We start from the raw sequence: 26,598 nt of genomic DNA on the forward strand, positions 1-26,598 counted from the left end.
TATCAAAAAGACCCTGTCATGCTCTGCCATATTCACATTGTGCTCCGTCAGAAAAGATTTTATTCCTGAAAGACAGGATGTGCCAACCAAACCTGATAAAATCAACAAAAGCTTTCCTTCAGCTACACGGGAAACGCTTAAATTTTGCTACAAAATGTAAAAAATCACTGCTTGAAAAGAAAATCATAGCTTTCTGTGCACATGTCAATTTCATGAAGACTTTTGCCTTGTACAGACTGTTGTGTAAAACAAGCGGAATACAGCTACACCACCATGTGGGAATCCAGATGGAAGAGCAAAACCGAATTTAAAAGGACTATGCCAGCTTTCACCACATGTGTCAGAATGGGCTTTTACAAACCAGAGGAACTTAAATGGCGGTTTTAAAAAGTACAATGTTGAATGAAAGCTTGTCCGTGCCTAGCAATACAAAGGGGTTTGTTGCTGGGGAAACCTATATAGGCTATTTTGATTCAGGACAACATAAAAGAGAAATAAAACTGTTGAACTGCCTGGGCTGGATTTTGCAAGCTCCCAAAACAAGTTATTCCTGTTGGCAGATCTAAGGCTTCCCCCCAAAAGGGAACCACCATAAACTTCCAGGACACGAGAGTGATAATTGCTAGGTTGGAAAACTTTGACCAAGACAAAGAAACTACACATACTAATCAGACTTGGGTCTGGGCTGAGCCATCTTACAATGGAACTTCTGGGACATCAAACTGTGAAGTCATAAACCTTCAATCAAACTGGGAAACCCCCCTTCACAAGGGGCTGAACTGACAGTTGGGGGGTAGCTGAAGAGAAAACAAATGCTTCCAGTGAAGGACAAAGTATGCCCAATAGTTTCAAAGACTATTTTTTAAATAAAACTTGTAAGGCTTTTATCTTAGTAACAGAACTTTGCAAAAATGGGAAAAGTTAACAGTTTAAATGTGATTTTATGGGCTTTAAGTTAAGACGTCATAGACTTCACTGCCACATGGGGAATACAAAATGGCAGAGAATTGGGTATTCCACGGGAAAGTGTACAGGATGCCACTGTCAAATTTAACACTGATATGCCTAATAATAATCTATACACGTGTAAAGTTATAGTATTTTAAGTAATATCATTCTCACTGAAAAGCACGGAAAACTGGTAGAAGGGCGAAACAAGGTCCCACAACCGTGAGGATTGGACTGCTATGCTATACATACAATATTAATCTGCCCATGTGATTTGCTAAAGTGCCACCAATGTACAAATGTGTAAATTAGGTTATGACTGATTCTTGGCAGAAAGGACTGTGGGATGGCTTTTTATCTCAAAATGCAACCTCATAAAATGGGACTCCTCCGCGAGGAGGCAACCAACATTGATTGTCCTATCCGCTTCTTGGAGGTAGGCCTAGCTCAGCTCTGCCCACCAATAATTCCGTGATGTCACCATCCTCTATAAATAAGAGTGGTTGACCGAGCTCCAGACACACACTCTCCTGAAATTCCAGCGCCTGCATTCCTGATCTCCCACATTCATCCTGCCAGACTCCAGATTCCACTAAAAGTGGAAAGCAAAGCTGGCCAGATTTCACTGCCATGCCAAAGCATAGCTGACTACTCCAGGAAAGGCCTAAATTAAGAAAATCCCACTAAAATCCCATTAAGAAGGGGAAAGATTGTGGTACCTTAGCATCCTGAGACCAGACCTGCTTTGTCCACTACCTGTGCCATCCAGTGACCCGAATTGCCCAGCTGTACTTGCCATCCGGTGACCAGACCTATGCCCAGCTGTCTTTTGCCAGGAGAGTCCGCTACCTGGTGACCCAAGCGGTGCAGTGACCAGAACCCTGTTGACTGTTCCAAAATTCCCAAACCCAAGCGTGGACTGTGAGTATCCCATAACACAGTCTATCCCATCCTGACCTTTTTTTCTTTGTTCCCCTCTCTAAGCAACCCCCTCCATATCCTGATAACTTGACCAACTGTCAGAATTCTGTGTCTCTTGTCCTTTATCTCCAAACATTAGCGCCACTTTTCTCTTCATTTCTGTCTTGCATAGATCATAAGTTATTAGCGATATTTTGATTAAATAAATTAATTTTCCCTAAAGAAGAGGGGTACACTGCGTGAAGGGTTACAACTGCAGTGTAACTTTGATATTCACGGGTGGAGTACCTCTTTTCTTAGCCATTAAATCTAACTTAAGTAAAATTTGCCTGTCATTTTAAAACTGATTTTCTCTTTTTCACTGCCCTATTTTCCTAAAAACGAACCTCACTCTACCTTCCAAATCTCTATCAATTCACCAGCTAGATACCTATTTTCACCTCTATTTTGCCCCTTTGATATATATCTATCCCGAGTCCAAAGACTGCATTCCAATTCAGTGTTTTTCACTTGTTTTTTGCCAAAACCGTTTTCACATTTAAAGCTGGAAAAAGTGTAAAAATGCAACTTTCCAACATGTGATTTGACTGCACTGGGTTTTCGATTTTCTGTTTTGTGAACTGTATGCTTTTGTGATACCTTACCTTATGGTTGCTAGTGGTATAACATCCCTGATACTGTGATGATACATATGAATAGCATTATTTCAACACACATATAATTATCAAAATCCAAGTGTAATTTTAGGGCTCTGCAAGGGTTTTAAAATCTCACTCTTATTATTGGTGGGTTGAGGTAATATTTCAGGGGGAAACCGTAACTTGGGTGCTATCTGTCCTAATTCAAAAAAGTGCTCCTATTCAATTGCGCTTTGGATATGTTCTACTAGAAGGTTAACCAAGTGCATTGCTTCCATTTCCATTGTCATTATCACCCCTTTGGTGATTGCTGCCTAATATTTAAATGTGTGTTATTTTTGTGAATTCTAAAAATAAATAAATATTGTATTCCACCAACGGGCCTGGTTCATGGTCCATTGTGAGCCAGAATATTGGTAAAAGGGGGTGTGAGACGGGTCGGGCATTGACTCAATTTGAATTCATTGAAATTAAAGAAAAGGCATTCCTATTGAGCACCACATACCAGGCTAAGACCAAGTGTCCTGATCCAGTGTGTGACGCCCGATTGGTATCCTTACCAGAGTACATTTGTGGTTATTGACAGGAAGACCTAACGTCATTTGGCTGAACCACCTCCACTTGTGTAAGTGGGGAGTTCAGTGGGAGCCCTCATCTTTTTACAAGGGGTCGCACTTGTGTGAGAGAGAGACTATACCTGATGGTGTTAGGTTATGGTCTATTAACACAGGAACAGGTTCTTCAGCCTGTATACTGACATACATGGTTGTGTACAAGAATATACCTAATGTTTTAAGGCAATGTCCTATTAACACGCCATCAGCCTCTTCAGCCTATATACTGACAGAAATTGTTAATTTCAGTTCAGTTTTACGAACATGAAGGTTTCGTTCTCGATCAGCTTTCTTAACAAGAGGGTTTAGTTCTTGTTCAGTATTGTGGACCTCCTCCACTAGTGTAAGTGATTTTTTAGGTGGTTCAGTTTGGTGAATCACCTACACTTGGATAAGTAGGTCTTCTGGGGATTCAGGGAGAGCCCTTAACTTTTTACAAGAAGGTTCAGGTGTGTGATTGACATTACTTAATGTTCTAAGGTTATTCACTAGCACAGGGTCACCCTCTACAGCCTGGGTACTGACAGGAATATTTAATTTCCGATAAGTTGGTTGGACTTTCTCCACTACGAGTGGATTTTCAGGGGGCCTGGGCACCTCAGCAGGTGCTAGAGGTGAGGTCACAGTAGTTACCTGAAGCTTTTCGGGCTTAAAGGCTTGGACCCTTGGAGAAGCCTTGGATTTGGTATCCAGGTGCCCTTCAGAGAAGCAAAGTTGACTCTCTGAGAAAAGGTTTCCTAAGGTAGCCTTTCCAGCGTCTGGAATTTGAGTCCACACCTTTCTACATGGGGGCTCAAGTGAAACTGCCAGAAATTTGCAATTTCTGTGCAGCTCTCTGGACCTCCTCCACGATAAGTAGATTTTCAGGGGGCCCAGTCACCTCAGCAGTTGCTGGAGGTGAGGTCACAGGAGTGACCTGGCCAATGGCATACCATATTGGGGTGTTGACGGTAACACCCAAGTTATGGTCAACCTGTTGAACTACCTCCTCTCGTGAGAGAGTGTCTTCTGGGGATCAAAGCTTTCGAACCACCTCCACTGTAAGTGGGTTTTCAGGAGGTGCAGTCACCTCAGTAGGTGCTGTAGTGACCTTAAGGTTTTTGAGCTGAGGGGGCTTTGACCCTAGAAAAAGCCATGGGCTCAAGTCCCAGGTGCCCTTTAGAGAAGCAGTGTGTACATTTTCTCTCCGGGGAGAGGTCCCCTAAGGAGGCCTCTCTGACTTCCTGTTTAAGAACCTTCACTTGGTTACAAGGAGGCTCAGCTGAGTCTAAGAATTCCTACCGTTTTAGGGTTATTGTTTAAAGGCACAGCACCAGGCATTTCTGCATGTGGACTGACTGGTGTACTGACAGCCCTCCTGTGTCACTGTAAGAGGACTGCCTGGACAGGGGAAATTAGGATGGGGTTTTAGTCCCCATTTGGATCCCTGTGGTCTTACCCTGAAGATATGTGGGGGCGGACCTATAGGCAAGTTATCCCTCATTTCTATGCTCCCTCCCCTCCTCCATATGAGGAGACCCAGAATCCTTGTGAGGGGCCCTTCTGGCCTCAGACAAGTCAGCAGCAGCTGCTAGCTTCTTGGGGGCAGTCTCCATTGAGTCAGCCAAATGCTGTCTCGAGTCTGGGGAACTGCCATCAAAAATGTTTTCCAGTATGCGGTTAGTCCTCTTGCCATCAAAAGTACTTACCTTCTGGTCTTCTTCCCAACCATGTAAGAAGTTATAATATTCATCTACCCAGGTGATCCAAGTGTCACTATCCTATTACTTATGTTCCCTTAAAAGGTGTAGATATTAGGAAGGGACCTTGCCATATCTAAATATGAGAGCTTGCCTCACCACAGGATACCAACTACCTTAAGCTTCATTCACGTCCAAGATCACATGGTAGTCATTCTTGGGAAGCCTAAAAAGAACCCTGGGGATTTTCTCATCTCATTCAGACCAAACTTTTTACAAGTAAGGCCAAAGGTTTTCAGCCATACAACAATATTACTCTTCAGATCGTACTGACCTCACCAAACCATGAGGTAATTCTGTATCTAGGATCGTGGAAACCTCGGACATAGAAGCCACTGAAAGAAAAGTAGGATCAAGGGAATTTGTTACCACAGGAAGGTCATACCTCTTTTTCTCTGATCTTCACGTTAGGTACTATAAGAAGTTTCCTTTTTTTCAAATTTCAACAGATATTTCATGACCCATGATAGAGGGGAATGCAGGTATTGGGAAAGCAGAGGAGGGTGAACTACTAGCTTCAGCTATTCCAACCTCCACATCAGATTCTTCCCAATCTTCATACTCGTCCTCAGAGGATTTTGGACTTGGGCCTAAATCTTCATCCTCCTCATACAAATATTTTCGGTAGGTGATACAGGCCTATTAGAGAACACTTTGCTGTTCCACACTCCATGAATTCAAGCTGACTTCCTTAATAGTTTATGCCACATTCTTTACAAAGTCTGATCAATCTTTTTATTGGCACCTCTAAGAAGGTCTCAGGTTTAAGGTATTCATGATACAGTTTTGTGATTACCTGTAATACACTTTTTTGGTTAATACAAACCTTGTGGATGGTTTCTCTGGACATACGCAACCTGAGAGTCAATGTACTCCAACACTACACAAATCCCACAGTACGCCAACAGTGTTAAAGAGTCTTATAAAGACCTTTGGGTGAACTATAGAAAAAACTCGCTCAGCCCAGTTCGAATCTCCCGGGTAGCTGCTGCAGACTCCTGACTTCCACTGTAGAAGACGCGGAGTACTTTTTCAGTTTCCTTATTATAGGGTTTGCCCTGCCCTTGCGCAATGTCAGTTCTTGTTGTTAGTGGCTCCATGGTATCCCTCATGCTTCTCATGAGCCACCTCGTCTCAGCACTTTTAGTTTCATCAGTCTTCCAGGCGCTGCACTGATACTTGGGTCAATCAGCAGTTAAGTCCTCAGGTTTGCAGAGGTACATGGAAGTATTGGGTAAGGTATTGGGGTCTACATAGTAGACAAGTGTGTAGGGTGAGGATTGTTGTACAGCATTCTCCCTAGATGGTTGTCCTTGTACCTAGAGGGGGAGTCTCTCGCCATGAGATCCTCTTGCTGAGTACCACACCCAGGGGACTATCGGAAAGCGGCCTCACCTCCCTGGCCTCATGGGAAGGGGCTCTCCCACTCAGGGAGAAGTGAAGACATCTAAGGATTTGTCACACAGTAATTCACATGTAACCAACACAACTATGGGAGTTTTGGTATAAGGGAGGGTAACGCCTATACTTATTTAGGAATTGCTGGTCTGCAGGGCGGGTCATCCCTAGTGGGATCCTGCTTCCTCTATCGACTAGGAGGTGTTAAGTTGAATGGGCTTACTTCCTTAGTCCCAGAGGGTGTGGCACCCACCTCGGAGTAGAGGACAAATTCCCTGTGTTTGTCACAAACCTTACGTGGATACTTATCGAATTCAACGAAAACATGAGAACAGGTGGGGGAAGAAGCATTTGGAAAAGGGAGTGTGGACAGCAAATTGGACAGTTTCGGAGTCACTATGGAATATATGTCATTGTGTGATAGCCATGCAATGCTGATCAGCTCATTATGGCTTAGACAAACTGTTCTACACTTCTCTTAATTTGTTCACAATATTTGGTTATATCTCATGATAAAAAGCAAAATACAGATAAGCTTACTTACTGATGATATGACCTGCTGTTTGGAAACTTAATTCAACAATATTCCCATCATGGTCTGAGGCTGCTTGGTGAAACACAGCAAATATATTTTTCCAGCCTGAGCGAATATTTCCAGCTTGGGAGTTGACCATCTGAGCAATGCAGCGTATCACCATGTCACGAATCGTTGGTGATCTTAAAAGCAAACAGATCCATGTTAATATTTGCTACTATCTCTTACACATGACCACACTGTAAAAGCCAGCTACTATTAAACTTATATGTACTAAGACATGAAATTCTGCTTAATGTTGGTACAAACATCCGCACCTATTTTTCTTCATGATGTGTTCAAAAGGCCTTAGGAAATCCTTCTGGAAGCGAAAATTTGCTAATTCTCCCTTTTCAAGGAATTTCATCGATAGCTGTCTTAGGGAATCAACCGCAAAAATGGCCACATCTTCATTGGGGTTACACCCGACCTACAACAGTGAGAAGCACAAGAAACAACACATATTAAAGATTACCATACTTATCATTTACATTATTGAAGAACTGCAATCAAACATTTACTGAGCTCCGCAAACTGTTTTGCCCATATACAACAAAACTATAACATTAGGAATGCCTATGTTTTGGAGCCAAAATAATATTGGTCTATCAAATTAAGTAAATATTTTGCACCCCTCCTAAAGAGAAAACCTACACTTAAATAGTGTAAAACTAGAAGAACCTGTAGTCTAATTAGGCATGTTCTTGTATCTTGATTTTCACCCTGGAACACAAGTGTGAACTCAAACACATATTTACGTTATTTTCTAGACTTTAGGTTATTATATACATTACATCAGTCTACAACTATGAACAAAAAAGGATTAACAAGAAAATAATATTGTGACCAAAGTAAGCAAAGCATAATGCAAAAAAGCTAACAATGGATGAGTAAAGATCTGCCTTTGTTCAGTGTATGATATACCTTATTGAAATGATCTCCAATCACTTGCCATATCCTTGACCATTGTAACCTAATACGATTCATGTTGTAGTACGAGATTTCCACTATCTTCTGCAAACTGAACATGCGGGGATGGTGCGGTGACGCAAGCTCATCCATAGAGACTGCACACAACCACCGCACAAAATCAACTGGAAATCAACATGAGAAAAGGTTATTGAACATATTTTCAAATCATAACAATGTCCTAAACTGGGTATATCATATTTCCATGTGTTAGGCAAACTTACCTATTGCATTTCCATCTAATCGCGTAGATCCAGTGAATATTCTGTAAAGATTAACATTTCACGTTTAATAAAAGACTTTTGCTACTGCTTAAACAAAAAACATGGCAATTTGGAAATCATATTTTTAAAAAAAACTAGTGATACATTCATGTAGTCTCAACATTTAAATATTTTACAACAAATAAAAATTACTAAAGGGTAACAGAAGGATAGTATTATAAATCCACAAGAGAGGTGGCTATTGAGGTGCACTAGGCTGCACCAAGAAACGGTTCGGCCTTCAATGCTTCACAAATGATCTCAATCCCCTCTGTTGCTCCTAACCTAGTCTCCTACATATATAGGGCTGTGCAGAAGAGGGAGCATGGGTGGAAGCAGGTCGGGAGGAGAGGACATAATCGCCCCTGCCCACCCCGCCTCAGGGTGGTCCTCCCAGAGGATCTGGGCGATAGACAAGTAGCCCCATTGCCGGTTGAAGGTGAGGCTAGATCAGGGTATGGTACCGCATGATATGCTAGCGTATATTTGTATTAGGGCTGGGCCGACACTTTGAATTGGATTTCATCCCATCTAAACAATGGGGGTTCAAATCAGTTCACATTATTCAAATCATTTCAAGTTGAAACTCAAAATGAATCAAAAGTCGAATCCAATATCGAGCTTCATGAAAAGATAAGTACTACCAGGCTTTTAGCTGGCACAAGCATTTGACGCCTAGTCTGTTTTGTTTAACAATTGATTTTTAAAGATTTGTTTTTTTTATTGTTCGGTTTGGAAGGAAGACACGGTCTCAACAGTAAGACAGACAAGTGGCCACAGTTCACGGTAGTTTATTGAACTTCCAAAATGGTTTGAAAATGCCTATCTAATCCTGAAGTTAGAGACTACGACCATCAGATAATAATGCAGTTTGCCGTGGTGTCTTGTCAAAATAAAAGGACATTTACTAATAAACCTATTGCCAAGTCTTACCTCTAAATACAAATAGTGTGGGTAACAGTGTTATGAAAAGGAAAGAAGTGTTCACAAAATTATATGTCAGGATGTCCAGGCCTCTGGCCTCCCTTCCCATGTTTTCAGCACGGGACAATGCGGTACACGTCTTGGCACAGTCTCTGGCTTCTCTAGCACGAGGATACAGTTCAATCATTAGCATCGGGGCCTTCTGTGCCCAAGTCTCTTTGCCTTTCAAAGTCTCTTCTTTTCAGAGGGCCTGATGCGACAAACAATACAGTCTTTTCCTTTTCTAGATTTCACAAAGACTCAATTTCTCAGGCTTTCTTCACTATTCACCTCAGATCCCCCTCATTCGGGCTCAAATCCTCGTGCATCCAATTTCTCGGGTGATTCATGGTTCACCCTGGATCCCTTTCAGTCGGAATCAGATCCTCTGTAACACACTGTTCAATTAGTCTCCCTCCGCCGAGCTCGGACCAACTTCATTGTCATCAACTTTATGTTATTAACATTGAAGACTTTCGAATGTGCACAGGATTTTGTTTAACCCGTTGCAGCACCACTTCGATTCACAATTCTTTGACACTCTTTTGCCACCTTTCAGTTGGATACCTTACAGATACTTTTGAATGAGCACCCACACAGTACCAGACCACTCTGTCTAAGGTATTGTATCTTGGCTACAAAGTTCAATCATTCAATTGTTATTCAATTTTCTACTTGCATTGATCATCACACACGCTTCATACACTGTTCTCTTCAGCTTTCACTATACAATGTTGCGGCTTGCAACCTTGGCTTCAACACAGATCAGATTGGTATCCGTCTCCCCAACTCACCGGCTATGCTGCCTTCACTGGCGCTGCTTTGTTGTAGGAGCAAGGACAGCACCACGGCAGTAAGCAATTCCCTCCGCCCTGACTATTAGCTTGGGAGAGCCATGGGTACCTCCAACACACAATGCAGGATTCTTCAGCTTTGTTTCCTGGTCTTACGGTTTCTTTTCTCGAAGGTTCCTGAAAGTAACAGGTCAAGGGCACTTCCTTCCTTGTGACCGCGTCCAGTTTTACTGGCTTTTGCCTCGTATTAAACTGCCATCTTGGAACTGCTAATTCCTTATGTGCTTTGCCTTGCTCAGAGTGTGCTTTCGTGCTCCGCCTTTTATCTGTGTGGGGAAGCGGAGTGGTTTCAGGTGTGTGTAAGGGTCAGTAATTGCCTGACCATAGTATCAAGACATGTCAGGAATACGGTTTGGGTGTTAGTCCGTTTTCTCTTGTAGCGGACTGTCCATGGGAAAGTGTTAGTGTTGGAAAAAGGAGGCGAGGGTGTAGATTTTCCCGAAATATCCTACGTGGTAGGATGGGGTAAAGGTGTTACAAGGAAGGGGATACCATGTCTCGCCATCCGGTGTCCCACTTCCACTCCCCCAAAGACCCCTCACCCAGGTGATGCTCCCGCACTGGTCCACCCCCAGGAACTGTATCCAAAAGCAATGGGCGTGTCCTGGCCACCTGGATGACAGCTCCCCGGGGACTAGCGGATGAGACACCTTCAGGTTTCTGACATATTTGATTCATAAATTATATTGATAATAAGCCTTTGTTCAGGTTGAATAAATTTGAATGTAATTAATACTAGGTTACCTATAGTTCAAAAGGATGCAAAGCAAACAAACAATGGGCATCTGATAACAGAAGGGTCGGCGGATCCTTTTTGTACTGCAGACAGTCAATAGGGTTTGCTTTTCTATTTTACATATTTTTGGGCCTTTCCTGTGCCTGGTATGCTTACTGTGATTCCTTGCACATGGCCCTCTGGAGAACATTGATTGCCCCATGAGGCGAAGAACACCACAGACCTTTCAGAAAAAGGCTCAATGCCCATTTGTCCAGAAGTTCATTGAATACCAATGCCATGTTGTCACGTAATTATATAGCTTACATTGAACCTCTATCCTAGTTTCTATCTTGAGAGCCACATACAGACTGAGCGCATATATGAGCTTGCTTTAGCTTATACTGCACTTTTGTACGTAAAAGTGTTCAACCATGCTATTAGCCAGGGTCGGACTGGGACAAGACATAGGGCCGGTCACCCAAAAAAAAAAGTGGCCCACCCCTCGCCTCACGATCCTTGCCCTCTGATGACATCACCGGAAGTGATGTCATTTGACCCCAGCCCAAAGAGACATCCCGGGAAGCGATGAAACACAACCTTTCACTTCTTGACATAACAGAAAGTGGCATCAAATAGCATTGTTCCTAAGTAGACTAAATTACTGTGAATCCAAGCAGACGTCCAAGGCCAAATGATATGTTATTGTATAGCACTTACACTTAAGCTCTTTTTTATAGAACAAATATGCATATAATATCACTCAACCTGTGTTGGTACTCATTTATCGACCTAAGAAGGATGAAAGGCTTTTTGGAAAAAAAATAAATAAATAAATAAAAATTCTTCAATTTTTCCAAACCGGCCCAGACATGGCCAGAAACCGGCCCCCACTCCCCAGGGACTATTTTGGCCCGGCCACGGGCCGAAAGGCCGAGTGGGCCAACCCAACCCTGCTATTATCATTTCTCCCTACCTGTACCAAGCTCTTGACTCATCTGGAATGTTTCAAGGCTGTGGATGATTAGAACCCCTATCCTATTCCCCCCCTCTTACCTTCCTCTCTGTTTCACAGATAGTGCTTTACAACAATAAACTACCTAAAGAAAGGAAAGAGCAACCATCATAATGGAAGGGTGTTGGCAAACCCATAATTTAGAGGATCAGTGTGATAAAAAAGGAGGAGGTCCCATTGGGAGGGCTGCATGCAGCAGGGCCTCAAGGCTTGTACCCATGGGTTAAACGATGCACTGATTTGGTCATGTGGTAAAATCATCCGGGTGATCAGCGTATTGCCGGGGTGTTCACCCACGCCCATATGTGAAAGCAGAAGCAGACAAATATGAGCAGATAGAAAAGTCCCTTCTTGAGTGGTTGTGTTGTATACTTGCTCAGCTGGGTGATGCAGAGCAGCACCTGGCATAATACGAGGGATCTGGAGCAGTTTGCATGCATATTATGGTGAGGAATTGAAGGAAAACCCCTGTGGGTCTAGAAAGGGGTGGACACCAGAGGTTTCCTGTGGGTGAACAGAGTATTTTTAAAATTCTAAATAGGGGGTGGGAGGGACCTGGTGACTAGACTAGTGAATATGGGGATTGTGCAGGGTTTCCACTCAAAAGCTTCTAGATTGCTGGCCAAAAAAAAAACAATGAAAGAGGACACCATTACAGAGTTCCAGCACTGTGCTTCTGTTCACATCCGATCCATACAAGCCAAAGTAGACTGCATCGAGGACAAAGCAAAAGTAGGGAACTTGAGGTTTCCATTTGAGCAAGAAGGCAAATTTCGGAAAATGTGCACATTATATAATGTAGAAGAAGCACTGCCTGATTGGGGAGTCCAGCACAGTGAACATGATCAAGACATTCCACATACTGACTAAGGTACCAATGGTCTCAACAAGGATGAAGCTATCATCTCCACTATTTCTGGGGACCAAGGAGCAGAGGTGTGGCTCTGATGGCAAACAGAAAGCATACATTTCATAGGGGTCAGAGTGTGCTTTCCTGGACCGGTTTTGCCACCCAAATGGATAAAGTATTTCTGATGCTTTGTAAATATCGCTTGCACTGTGGATAACTGCCTCAGTACATTATTAGGCCTGTCGCAGTGCAGTCACAAACACTATCTGGCTCATTTTCAGAGTCCTTGTAATTAGGCTTTGGGGACCTGTTACAATTACACTTGTGTAACCAAGTCCCTGCGGTCTAATTTTCCTTGTTAGCATTGCAGAGCGTAAAAAGGGAGTCTATAAAGGCGATGTCCGCTATTGTACGCCACCCTTTTGGACTCTGTTTTGCAAACAGAGTAAACGCAGCCTGCCACGTATGCAGATCAAGCAGCGGTCACAATGGATTCCTATGGAGTCTGCCTGTTATTTTGCTGGTGTAAAATGCAGGCAAACTCAATAGGAATCAAATGCATTTGTGCAACCATGAAAATATGTGCTTGTGCAAATGCGTCCAATATTTGTATGGTGGAGAGGAAAGGGGAAGCAGAATCATAAATTGTGATCCACCCGTCCACTCTGCCATTTTAATGAATGAAAATGAGCTGTGACGTAAGCAAAATGCGTAAAAGCTGTACACATTTTGATTATGTTAAGACTCATACATGTGTTTACACAGGTGAAAGAATCTGGACTATTAAATATATACTAGGACAGAAACACCGTAGCCATTTTTGCTGGCCTTTTGTTCTTTGTTAAGATGAATTTCCAAAATCAGTCAAACCCAAGTAAGGTGGGGTAGCAGAGCAGTGAAGGCTTACTCTAAGGAATGGTGTGAGAGTGGTCTAGGGCTGCAATGAGTCCACACAGAGCAACACCAGTAATTCTAAGAGTGGTAAGAATACAAATACTATTTCTTATTAGACCTTCAGATTATACACAAAGTAAGTAAAACATTGAGTTGAATATTGTCACATAAAACCCTTATGAAATAAGCCAGTGAAACACAGGTAAGTACTCCCAATGCTTAAATAATCATAAAACAGCATCCCTAGCTCTTATAAAGTCCAGCCATAAGATGGTTTGGGGTCTTATGCAATGTGTCCACACAGAGCAACACCAGTAATTCAAGTTAGACAGTAGGTATATACAAATTCATTTATTTACTAGGCCTTTAGTTTAAACGCTAAGCAGATATAAATCATAAGCAAATGTTGTTACACCAACTCCTTATAAAACATATGTACACCACAACTATTAGGGGAAATAGAATTGAATATGAATCCATTACCAGTGTAATACAGATGAGTAGTCTGATCGCTCTTTAGATTCAACACAAAACCTCTTCCATTATTCTTATACATTCCGACACTAAGGTGGTTTGGGACCTTGTGCCTGAAACATCACAATAACGCAAGGAGTGAGGACCAGGCTCTGTAGGGATGCACACCCTGACAGGCTAGTCAGGGGAAGGGGGCCCAGAAGGGCAAGTACAGGTTAGTGTGGGGTGGGTTGTTAGGGAGACCCGATTGCTGGGGGTATACTGGGCGAGGAGGGCGTGCCCAGTAGCACTCACAAGGGACCAGGCAGCAAGTCAATGCAGCAGATGTGGGGGGGGAGAGGGGGGCATTAACGCGGGTCAGGGAAGGATGTAGAGAAAAAAAGGGTCTTGAGAAGCTTAGAGAACTCAAGAATATCTGGCTCAAGCCTGAGAGGGGCAAGGAGGCTCCTGCCAAAGAGCGATATCTACCGCCCGCTCTCTGCTTGGAAAAGTGTCTGATCTACAGAGAGCTGGAGCTAGAAGACCAGAGGTATTTAGTGAGAGAGAGTTGGATGTAGTGGGTTCTCAGGTGCCAGAAAGCCTTGTGGATGATGCAGAGCATATACCTCTTCAAGTAAGTTCTTATAGGAATGGCAGTATGATATGATATGTTTATTCATATAGCGCCTATACACAATGTGTTTAAAATCGCTTAATACGATTAATAAGAGTACCCAGGTTAGGTAAATGTAAAGTTCAGGTAATTTCTCAGATCAATCCAACACACTAGGATAGGCCTAGGGAATGATCTTTGATCTAGATTCCATTACAAAAGTTCAGGTAAGAGTGAGTTTAGGGCCAGGACTTTACGCCCAAATGTAATCCCATGGAGGACAGGTATGTTAGCTTACCCCTCCGACTACTATTTTTCCAGAGACCACTGCAGGTGTTCTGGAATCCGTTGGGGACATAATCTTCTGCACTTGGTCCGGTCGTGGACAGACTAGGGGTCACGGTTGCAGAAGTCCTTTCTGGTGTCAGAATTTAGTTTTGGTCGGTCGTGGCGCACAGGAATCTGTTCCAGACTGCTTCCAGTAGAAGACCCAAACTAGGAAAGATGAAGGATTATGCATTACAAAACCCATCAGGACATCTTAATCGATTGAAAGAGTGTTGCAACAAGAGTCAACACGGTTAGGGGGCAACAGGTGTTAAGACGGTGAACGCAGGAACAGGGCTAGCACAGCTTCCCTTACAATGAGATAGCTGAAAATGCAGAAGCAGGCGATTTGTGGCACAATCTGAAGATCTGCAAAGTTTCAAGGCTCTGCTCGGAAAGTAAACGGCTGCGAGGTAGCCTATAAGAGAGCTTGTCAGTCCACTGGTTCATCCAGGGACACATAAGAAAGGCTCAGCAGGCATGGATCCTGAAGGAGGGGCAAGACTATTTGTTCTTACAAGTCCATGGGTCGAAGCACCAATGAAGGCGTTCTTGAGATCAGGACAGAGGAGCAAGGCTACACCGATACAACACTAAAGTCGATGCTGGTCAGCTGCAAGTGTCATCTTTGGGTCATCAACAGGGTGCTCTTCATAGAAGCTTTGGTTCCAACGATCTGTTGAAACAGGAGTCCTCCTTTAATCCAAGATTCAGGCTGGGATAAAGCCCATGCTCACCCAACGTAAGGATCTGCACCATTCAAACAGCAGTGGATATCCAATCATGGATAGCCACTGTTCATCACATCTGCCCTGTAACAAACTTTCTGGCACCATAGATGTGGATTGGGACTAGACAGTGCCAGCTCCCTTTCATGGCTCACACAAACAACTCCCATTAGCCTGCAAAAGCCACAGCTTTAACCAGGAAAGGGATCTCCAAACAAAAGGCATTTCCTGACCTCAGTAGGCAGGAAGAAGGCAGAGTAAGACTGCTGAATGAACGGCTCACTCCTGCTCTGCGATGGAATAAGGAGCTCTATCCAGGGCCATGGAAGCAGATGTACCCCCCACGATCCGACTGTCGAGGGTCCCTCGGGTATCCTGACACTCAGGCGTGACACCTAAGAAGGCACTAATAGTCAAGCAACAACGGGAGGCGCCTGGCTAGAGCAGTGGATCCGTTGAGACAGGCCACGGTAGTGTAGGGAGGGTCTCCGGGCCTCAGAGCAGTGGGAAACCCTGAGGCCACAGCGATCAGGGAATCCCCAAGGGCGGACCAGGGCCGGATGCGGAAAGAGTCCCTGGGGACAAGGTCTGTGACCGGACACCACGCAGGCTGGGAGGCCTAGTAGTGGTCCCTGGATGAGCTGGGTGCTGGGCTGGAGGATGAAAGGTGGGATTCCTCGAGGAGATCCATGAGACTCCAGACGACCGCGTGCACGAGGGAGCTGGTGCTTGAACATGTAGGGCAGAGACGGATATAAACAAGGGGCGGCCTGGTGTGTGATGCCCGTTAACTGATTAGGTGAGAGCGTCTCACACCCAGATGGGAACGGGAAGGTGAGGCATACTGGAATAGAAGGTGCTGACACCTTCCCCTGGTAGGCCGCTCAATTGGTGGAGGACTAATGGGGGAAAGACGGTGGTGTCTGTGCCCTGTTTAATTGGTCATAGGCACTGGTTTATGTGCCACCCCTGTGAAGTAGCTGGCAGACCTATGGGGTGTCTCTCGCCTGAGAGGCAGGTGAGGAATTCCCTGGGATTTGAGGGGCACACAGGCGTGGACTTTCGGCATCGAAATGGAGAAAGCACTGCACAGTGGAGGTCTGGAGGCCTTACAGTCAGACATCCACAGTGTGTTGGCAGAGATTAAAGCCTTCAAGTAAAGGGATTACATTTGCTGCATAAGAGATCCCTGTTGATCAGGGAGTTTCGCAAACTGCACCTATCAGTCCTCTTTGTGAAGGAGACACATTTTAGAAAGGGGGAGGTGTTCCGTTTGGCTAGTAAGGGTATTGGGCAGACTTTCTAGGCTTCAGAGGGGGAAAGGAAAAGGATGGAGACTCTATTGCCTTGGCAAAAGCCTGTCTGGTAAAGGAGGTTCAAGTTAAAAGGGTACTAGAAGGTAGGTTGCTCATGGTTAAGTGGTACCTAGGGTTTCAGATAACTATTGTGGCTCTCTATGCACCCAACTCTGGCCAGATTATATTCCTGTAGACAGCACTACCGGTACTGGAGCAGTGGTCCGAGGGGCTCACGATACTGGGAGGAGACTTTAATTTGATCCTCAATCCGGTGCTGCAGGTCAGGTAGGGTGGTTCCTCTGAGGAATCGGCGTAATGAAAATGTACAGTTTTTTCGCCCTGCTAGAACTGATGCTGTAACGGAAATTAGTGTTTGTCAAAAGGTCTTAAGAATGGACTGAACAGATTGGCCTATGGAGTGAGGGAATCATGGAAACGTGGACAGGGAAGTCCTCGATTGTGTTCTGACCATCAGACCTTTGTGTTTTGACCACTAGACCAAGTGGGTGTGTTAGTGGTCTGAGGTGGTCCGTTGCTGCCCCAAGGCTGCATGACTGGTGGAGTGCACTGCTGAGAGAGCCTGGGAGCGCTGTCGAGCCGTTTGGCTGTGCCGCACTGAAACATCCGATTACTTTCACGCCACTGATGTGACACTAACGAAGGGCTCCCGCGCCATTCAAGGAATGGCTTCTTGGCGGGCCCCCCCCCCCTTAGTGCTGACGCCCTCATTTGGGCATGGCGGGGAATGGAGTGGGGGTGGGGGAGGGTGCACGCAGGGAACTGGCCGGGGGGTGGGGGGTTGGATTGACCCCATCGGCAAGCGACGCACAGGAAGTGCGCCATAGCCGGAAACCCCTATAAAATGGTGCAGTGTTTGAAGTGTCGATGCGCTAGGGGTATGTTGCCTCAACCTGTTGCTATTTCCATCGCGGCTGTTTACTCACCAGCTTCCCTTGCTGAATATTCAATGCCTGTGCAGCCCAAGGCTAATTTATTTGTTGAGTTTAAATAATCGCTCATCACGCACGTATATATTATAATAAAGCACATGTTTATTATTTACAAGGAGTCCCCGGTGGATGGGACCTTCTTCCACAGGCTCACTTCTCGTGTGACTCTCGAACCCAAGGTTCGAGAATCATACGTGGACTCGATCACGTGTATGGAACATCTATACATCATGACAGTATTGTCTTCAATCCCGCAGCCACGCAATGTTTCCGACATAGAACAGCATTTATTTTTGCCAGGAACCGTGAGCCTAAACAAGGCAACAACTTCATCATGCCCTATCAAGGATGCTGTTCGTACTCAGCCTTTCGATCAACAACAAAAAAACACGTGTGTAGTACTGGCCCCTAACCAATTTATTATTCAAATAACCAACAACGCTCTTCCGACAGGGGCCAAGATTGCAGAACTGCCATCATTACATTGGGCTACCTTCAACCTCTGGCCAATTCAAATATGTTGGTAGCTTTCTCTGATGCGTTTACCCAGACAGAAATGGTTTTGGCACCTATGACTACCAATTCAGTGCAACACTGCTTAGCACTCATGATCCAGGCCAGTCCCGCTTTGAGCAATGGGAACTTTCCTGACCTGGTTTTACCAGACTATGGGTGATTCATCAACCAAGTTTGTAATGGAAAACAACTACCACCACCACTTGGAGGTAATCTTGTGGTGCCTCCTATATCAACTCCCCCATGTAGAGCCCAACCTGGTGAACCCATTATTTGCCACTCCAGTGCTTTATCCAGAGACATCAGAGAGCTCTCTGGACTCTTTGATCTCATTTGTGCAGAGCACGCCTCTGCGTTCAGTTGGCATGGCTCATAGATCCCTTCCACAGATTCATCTACTTCATCTTTGAACTTGACTATGCTAACTTTAATAAAGCTGTATGAGTCAGAGAATGTCAATACTAATTATCAACTTTCTTTACTGGGTTGAATACAAAGGTCTCTTTTATTTAAGGTTTCCTGATGGCATCCAAAATGTCCAGGCCCATCTCGGATAAAAAACAAATGATTAATAAATACATGGTAATAGAGTTAGAACATCGACCTGCTACATCTCTGCAAGAAGTATGTGAAGTTATCTTGTTATCCAACTTAAGCAACATCGACCGGCTTATAGCACAAAAAAAAATGTGGTTGAAAATTCTCAACCTGTGGCTCAAGAAAGTGATTAAGGTCATTATCGACTCCGCCAGCTGTTACTCCCAAAATCAAAGCCTTGTCTAATTCATTAAATCGGCAAGGGCTGTTCAGACTCAATTATGAGCGAGTTGCTAAATGTCACCTGCCACTCCATTTCTGCACCGCCTCCGCAGGCTCAGCAACTATCCCTTTAAGCAGCGTCGATGATGCATTGGACTTCTTTCCACCCGACTTTAGATTCAGATCTTTTTTTTTTTTTTTAAAAAACACCTAATTTCCACAAAAAACATAAGCAACAGTAGTAAAAGTAACAATGTTCCACATTAATTAGAAAAAATGCAATTCACAGCGTAATAAAAGAATCATAAATTTGTCAGATCAATAATTGACCAACCCAAGTGGAACCCAATCAATAAAGTAACAGGCATACATAAAAGACAGCACAAACACAAAAGACAACACAAAGGACACTACAAATGGGAAGAGGAAGAGAAAGAAAAAAAAAAGTAGCTATCAAAGCAACTCAACCTTCATGTTAATCATAAAGAGCCATAAACGGACCCCACAGCTTGCTATTATCCTCTTCCTTATCCTTGTTACGAAATGAAACCTTATCAAATTGTGCCAAAATATGCAATTCTGTCAGCCAATCCTCAACATTAGGTTTCTTCCTCATTTTCCAAATCCTGAGGATTAACTTAATCGCCATCATTATGGCCCTATCAATCCCGCAAGAATGTCTCCCAGCTCTTCCACCCCTATCTTTATGGAAAAGCAAAATGACATTCAATGCCGATCTCCGCAAAACAATACCAAAAATCAAATCAATCCTATTGATTACTGCTGTCCAAAACGCCTGCACTCTCGGGCAATCCCATAGTAAATGCAATAAAGTACCCCTACCAACATTACAACACCAACACAGATCATTAGGCTGCAACCCCAATCTAAACATCTTAGCTGGCGTCCAGGACAGCCGCCCAACAACTTTCTGCCGAATTAAACGTAAAACCATATCAGGTCCCAAATTCAAAGTAACCTTCAGAATATTACTCCAATCAACTTCGGAAATTTCACCCTGAACATCATCCGACCAAATTACTCGCAGTCTAGACCACGCAACTCGGAGTTTCTCATCAATAGGCATGAATTGCATATAAGTACGCACACCGTATTGCTGACCCTCCAACAACCTACTAATCTCTGTTTCTTACCAATAGAACCACCAGCCATTTCCATTCTACTATGTATCATAGTGACTATAGACAAATACCAATTCCTTTCACTTCGTCTTAAACCAAATCTATCCCGTAATTCTACAAAACTCAACAACCGATTCCCATCCATCACATCCACCAGTTTCAGAATTCCTTTATTTACCCAACTACTCCAATTCAAACATGTATTATCAATCTACAAAGCTTCATTATACCATATAGAAGCATCAAGACTGAAACCATAACTCTGTCCATTATCTCTAAACCACGCCCACATCACCTGCCTAGTTGCCACTATTGGAGTTAACTTCAATCTCCTAACGGGTAATTTATCCATACTGTATACATTCCCCAGGTCAAATGGAGCACAAATTTCCCTCTCCAAACTGGTTCATGTGCATTCCAGTCTCTAAAGTAATATGAGCTTTTTTTAAGCAAAAAGGCTTTGTAATATTTAATCAGATCAGGAAATCCGAATCCCCCATCCTAAACCTTTTGTACCAGCATGTATTTCGGAACTCGAGGTCTTTTCCCAGGACCCCACAAAAAAAGAAAAAAGTTTTTCAATATTGACTAATTGTTTTTTAAACAACAACGGGATGGACTGGAGAACATATAAAATTATTGTTAATAGGAGCATTTTAATCGCATTTATCTTTGCCCACACATTCAATGACAATCTTTCCCATTCAGATCTTTTGACTTGTAGGTTTGAGGAACCAACTCTCCAACCCTTAGCCTTCCTTACACTGGAACAGAAAAGAACATTATTGCCACAAAAGCAACAGTCCCGAAATGATGGCCCTCTGAAGCAACTTTTAATTTTCGTTCCATCAAATTTGCAGGATGGCGTCGACTTAGCTGCTCCTGGGGGTGGGGTCTTTGTAAGGTTCTCATAAACCTGTTCTCTCCTTTTCCTTCTAATCAACAGCGGATCAAAAGACCTCAAACGTGTTCTGGTCTTCTATCATGGACAGAGGCTTCCCCTGTGCAACCCCGATCAAGTTTGCTTCTAATTACCCAATCGGTTGCCTAATTTTGGAGCGTTTGGTGGCCTCGAAGGAATGTATAGTACTTAATCGCACAAACGTGTTGGACTTGTTTGACAATATTCCCTCTTTGAGATCCATTCCGTCTCGAGATATAGATCAGATTTTATTTATTAACAATGCTGAATTGGATCGAGTATTTTTGTACGTTCCCGCTAGGATTGTAATAGATTTTATATTGGATGCTGTGCACTTTTATCGTCCCTGGGGTTATGACATCTCAGAAGCAAATAGGGCTGACATTTTACGAGTTGCAAAATGTGATTGAGCCTTTAAAGGGCACATATGCTTTTATACCTCGCTCCCCTTTGAGGGTTACTTATACACAAAGAGAGCTCTAGGCAGCTTTGCCCATAAAGTTTTCATTCAGGTCGGTATTCAATATTAGTGACATTTTACTTAATTTCCATTTAACCCATGACCTCAGTTTTATTTCAATCTGCACATGTTATTTAGTTAATTTGGCATTCGTCTCGCTCTCACGTAGCCCCTAGGAGCGCCCTGGCTTTAAATGACGTTCCCCTTCACCCACCGGTCCTCAGCGTTCCTTTCAGGCAGCTGCGTTGTTTCACTTATGCTTCGCCTACTGGCTTGCCTGGCACCGCGATCCCCGATCGCACTTCTGAAGCTTTGCTGCTCCCACCAGCAGCTCTGCTACTGTCCGCGGATGCTGGTGGCTACGTTGGTTCTTTTGCTTTTCTCGCAGCTCCGGCTGCTCATCTCCGACCATGGAGTTTCCTGCACCTGTGGATTCCTTCTGGCCCGCCTGCTCCTGGACTCCACAGTCCATCGGGATCATCTGACTACATCCTGGGTCTCCTGCAGGACCAACCACAGCTGCCTCCTTGCGAACAGGAGGCCCGGCTGGTCTCGCTCTCCCTTCTTATACACCTACAACCACTTGACAGGTTGTAGGTTTGAGTTTTCAAATGGCATTGCCCGACTGTAAATAAAGGGACATGCCTCACCTTTACAGTGCTTGCATGCATCTTCCTTGTCTCAGTACTAGAGTGATGAAATTAGTTACTGGTGTTCATTACTCCTAGTCCTTTCTTCCTCTTCCCAGTACTGTTAACAGGTTGAATGAGGAAAATTGAGGTGAGAAGTTTTACAGTAGCCTATAAAGGCATGGGGAGGGTTAGGTTGGGTCCACCCAGGTGATCCTCCCTCGCTTCGCTAACCCCAGGGTCTGGATCCAAAAGCGATGACCTTTCCCTGGTCACCTGAGCAGAGGATCTAGGGGGAGTAGGAGTGAGAATAACCTGAGGTTTCTCAAAGGAGGTAATACACTGGGCCTGGCTTGCAGCATTGGCATTAGCTAACAGCATAAAAAACAATATGAGCTATTCAAGGAACCTCAAGAGACTCATGGAATACCCGGGGCCACACATCTACTGCAGCAGGAGGGTAATCTGTTAGGTAATCTGGATATGTTTCTCCTACAAGAAACTCGATTCACTTCTCCACCAGTTATGGATGGTTACTCAATTATACTGTCTTGAGCATCTAAAGGCTGTAACGGGCACCCCACTTCAGGGTTAACAGCAGTTCACAACGGCTGCGGTTTTGCTCCCCTGGAATGGCCGGCCCCAAACACCTTTTTGCAAGCTGCTTTGGGATAAGAGCAGTTTCAGGGATCTGGGGGTTTTCGCCGTAATGAATATCTATTGGAATCCGGCCAGCATCAACACAGATGAATTTCTAGATGCGGTGGAGGATTTGTTGGCTGCTTGCTCTTTAGATCCACTGATTATAGCTATCATTGTGGGAGATTTAAAATATCACTTGTCTGACTAAAGGAGGGACTGATTCACTGCAATCTAACCACTCTATGAAGTCCAGAGTTAGGAAAATAAAATGGGTCACTCTGATGGAGTAAAGAGGTTTGTAAATGGTAATGTCAGGGGTTACATCTTGCCTCTTCCTACATGGGGAATAGGGCACAATTTGCAATAATCAATTTTTTTCGCCACGGGTAATACACTCATAGCAGAGTTCCAGGTTATTCCATCGATAGAGTGATCATGGGCTATTGCAATTGACCTGGGAAATTGCAGCACTTTCAGAGCAAGGCAAAGTGTATGCTCCTTCACTGCCGATTAACAGGTAGAAATCTTTTAACATGGAATGAAAAGTCTTTGGTGGACCTAAATGATCACCTTTTGGAAGCTTTTGGCTGCTATAGGAGCGGTGGCATTTGCCCGCCTGATATATATGTTAATGTGTTCAATCTTTTTGTAGAAAGGCATGTTTGTTTGAATAGAACTTTTTTTGCACAAACACTTTTTTGATTTGCAGATTCAAAGGCAGAAACAAAAGCTGAGAGCGGATATTAGAAATATTTCTACTTTGGACATGATTATTTGAAATGTGGAAATCAGGCAAAAAAAAGCAACAGTTTAAAAACTGGGTTCAGGATATAAAAGTACCCTATTGCAAAACGACATGGAGCCGATGTTGGCGTTTTCCTCTAAGAATGAAGTGCAGGTCTGGCGTCTTTTGAAGAATGATGACTCGCAGCAGTCTGCACTCCAAACTAATCGAATCTCTGAGAAAGTCAGGATGGCTTACTTTACAGACTTATTTGTGGACCCAGGCTCTAATCAGCAGGAAACCTACATGACCTCGGATGAGGATTGGGAAATGTTGTCCAATGAAGATATTATTCAACTAATGTAAATGTGAAGTAAATCCCGAGACCCAGGCCATGATGGTCTATCAAATATTATGTTCCAATCTCATCCTTAGGCCTGGACAGGGATTTTATTTGCCTTATTTTGTCTGGTATTTGAGGCTAAAAGGGTACCTTTTTCCTGGAAAAGGTTAATCATTCAAAAATGGCGATCAGTCAAATCCAACAATATCGTCTGATCGCTCTTCTTGATGCACCGGGAAAGCTCTTTGCATGTCTAATTTTGAGGAAACTGTTTTGCTGGGTGGAAGAGAGCTCCAGTTTTGATCATTTTCAGTCAGGGTTTGCTATAGGCCTGAGCACCTCATTGAATGCATTCATTTTGGGCCTCATTAAAAAGAATCTTGCTCCATGGCTTGTCGATTTATCTAGCCTTCATTGATTTTCGTTTTGCATTGGTGTTTGACCGCACAGACAGAAATCTACAATGGAAAAAGTTACATCTATGGAATTGTCCTTTGTATCTGGTGGATATTATGAAAGATCTGTACAGTCAAACGCAAATGCAGGTTTGTTTAAATGGAGATGGGATTCTCACTCAAACGATTCCAATCTTTCAAGACTTGAAGCAGGGGTGCATATTGGCTCCTGCTTTATTTAATCTCTTTATTGCTGACTTGTGTAAGCACTTGATGGATGCTTGTGTTTTTCCCGCTCAAATGTATGGCTGTCCCATTCAATGGCTACTATATGCAAATCTGGTCCTTTTGGCCCTCCAAGGACAGTTATCGGTGTTGGAGTCCTATGCAGACTCCAACGGCTTTAGGGTCAATGTAGATAAATCCAATATAATCAGATTCAACCCAGAAACAATCATAGAAAATTGGTTTTTAAGTGGTATCTTTACAACTCCCCTTTGAGGGTTGTCGACGAGTATCGATATTTGGGGGTCAGCATAAATGACAGCACTAGGGAAGTTCCCTATATAAATCACCTGCAATATAAGGCACGGGCCGCAGCTGCACAAGGTATGATTATTCATCGCAGGCATGGCCGCTACTCCTCTTGTCCTTTAATTTATTTTGTTTTCTAAGCAGAAAGAGGTCCTGACACTGGCATATGGTGCAGAGACAAAATTGGAACTCAGTTACTGGAATTGGAACATTATCAAGGGGATATTTTGGAAACTAGTTCTTTTGATACCTCAGAGGGTTCCAATTCAGGTTGTGCGTTATAGTTGGGGCTGCTCTTTCTTTCAGTTTTGGTAAAATGGAAAGCCCTGGCGGTGGCCAGACGAAGCCGGCCCTTCTCCCAAGGCCCTACTTTTAATGCCTGTTCCCGTCTTGCCCTGCCTTTCCCTTTTCCTGCCTTGGTGGAAGCAGTCAGCATCTGAGCCTATTGAGGGGCTCCTTTACCGTCATCCCGGCGTGGCCTTTCCATCATGGCCGCCAGGGTTGCATGGGGTGCTGTTGCCAGCACCCTAGAGGCCGAAGACCGCCTCTCTGCCCCTCTGATTGGGTGGAGCTAGCCGCAAAGAAGACTGGAAACCTGTAGCCGGCAGGCGATGCCAGCCCCACTCTTAATGCTCCTCTCTGTGCCTGTCCGGGCCCGGCTGGACTGGATGCCCCCAGCCCCATTTTCATCCTCCTGCTCAGCACATCCTGTTGAAGTCACCTGGACTTGGGAGCCGACAGTAACCTCTCGCGCGTGGCCCACCAGATCTAAAGGTACACATGCAGACTTACTTGCGAGTAGGCAGCTCACCGAATTTGGTTACCCGGTGACTTTACATCTGCAGTCACTTATGGTTTTTCTGTGTTTAGTGTGCATTGCCTTAAAATCGAAGTTAGGCACTTCACACATGCTGCCACCTTTCTTTTGGATATGCTTAGTGTGCCCCCCCCCCCCTTGTCCCCTTCCAGCCCCTTCCTATCCTTCCATTTGTCTCTTGAACTTATTTGCTCCTTGTTCGTCTAAGCCTACACCTCACCCCCTCCCTCCTTTCTTCATCTATAGCTCTTGCATTATTTTAACAACCGTCAGACACATGCAATATTTGTTTTAATAGTTTGTATTCCTCCCGTCCTATGTTGCACCACTAAACGCGTAGGACTTGCTCATTCTGAAATTACCAATGCCTATTAAAAATGTTAATCTTTGTTCTCACCCTCCCGGCTTTGGAGTGCTTTGAAACGCTTGTTAGATGAGGAAATGTCTATTGGCACACTCCAATTCTTGATTTCCTACTCTTAAAGGATTTTTGTTTGGCGGGTCTGACCAAGTTTTATCTTGCTGGGAAGGGGAAAGCTTCAAATTAATGAGGCTGGGGAATATCTCATTGGAGAGGCTGCTGGTAAACCCAGATAAAGCCACGGAGAAACTCTGGTTATATGACTGGCTTGATACAATAGCCCAAAGTAGGAAATATAAGGTTTTCACTAATTTTATAAATGAGATGAAGGCTTTTAACATCTTGCCATGGTACTTGGGTAAGTTCCCTAGTTTCTTGGACAGGTACGTATTTCTTAGAGTACGTTTACATTTTTTGCCTACTAAAGAGGTGCAAGGTATGCATCTAACATGGCCTACAGAGGACAGTTGTCATTTTTGTAAGGTTGCTTCTGAAACTGATATGTTGAGGCACTTATTGTCTTGCCCCATCTTGGCCGATCAAAACATTTACTCAAATAGAGGATTATTTTAACAGTTTAGGTCTTTAACATAGGAAGCTTTGTGAGCAATTTTATTAAGTGGTCAATAT

General features: G+C 43.9%; 1 protein-coding gene across 1 annotated transcript in view; it reads right to left on the reverse strand.

Moving 5' to 3' along the window:
* Positions 1–26,598, reverse strand: part of ARFGEF2 (ARF guanine nucleotide exchange factor 2) — a 2,106,550-nt gene that overhangs the window by 873,064 nt on the left and 1,206,888 nt on the right. The window contains exons 24-27 of the mRNA XM_069651280.1: positions 8,026–8,066; positions 7,757–7,926; positions 7,111–7,262; positions 6,803–6,975 (exon numbers count right to left, since the gene is read on the reverse strand). Coding sequence (XP_069507381.1) covers positions 6,803–6,975; positions 7,111–7,262; positions 7,757–7,926; positions 8,026–8,066 — 536 coding nt within the window. The remainder of the gene's footprint in view (positions 1–6,802; positions 6,976–7,110; positions 7,263–7,756; positions 7,927–8,025; positions 8,067–26,598) is intronic.

This window comes from Ambystoma mexicanum, chromosome 3p, assembly GCF_040938575.1.
Source record: "Ambystoma mexicanum isolate Mex_15411 chromosome 3p, UKY_AmexF1_1, whole genome shotgun sequence".
NCBI classification, from domain to species: domain Eukaryota; kingdom Metazoa; phylum Chordata; class Amphibia; order Caudata; family Ambystomatidae; genus Ambystoma; species Ambystoma mexicanum.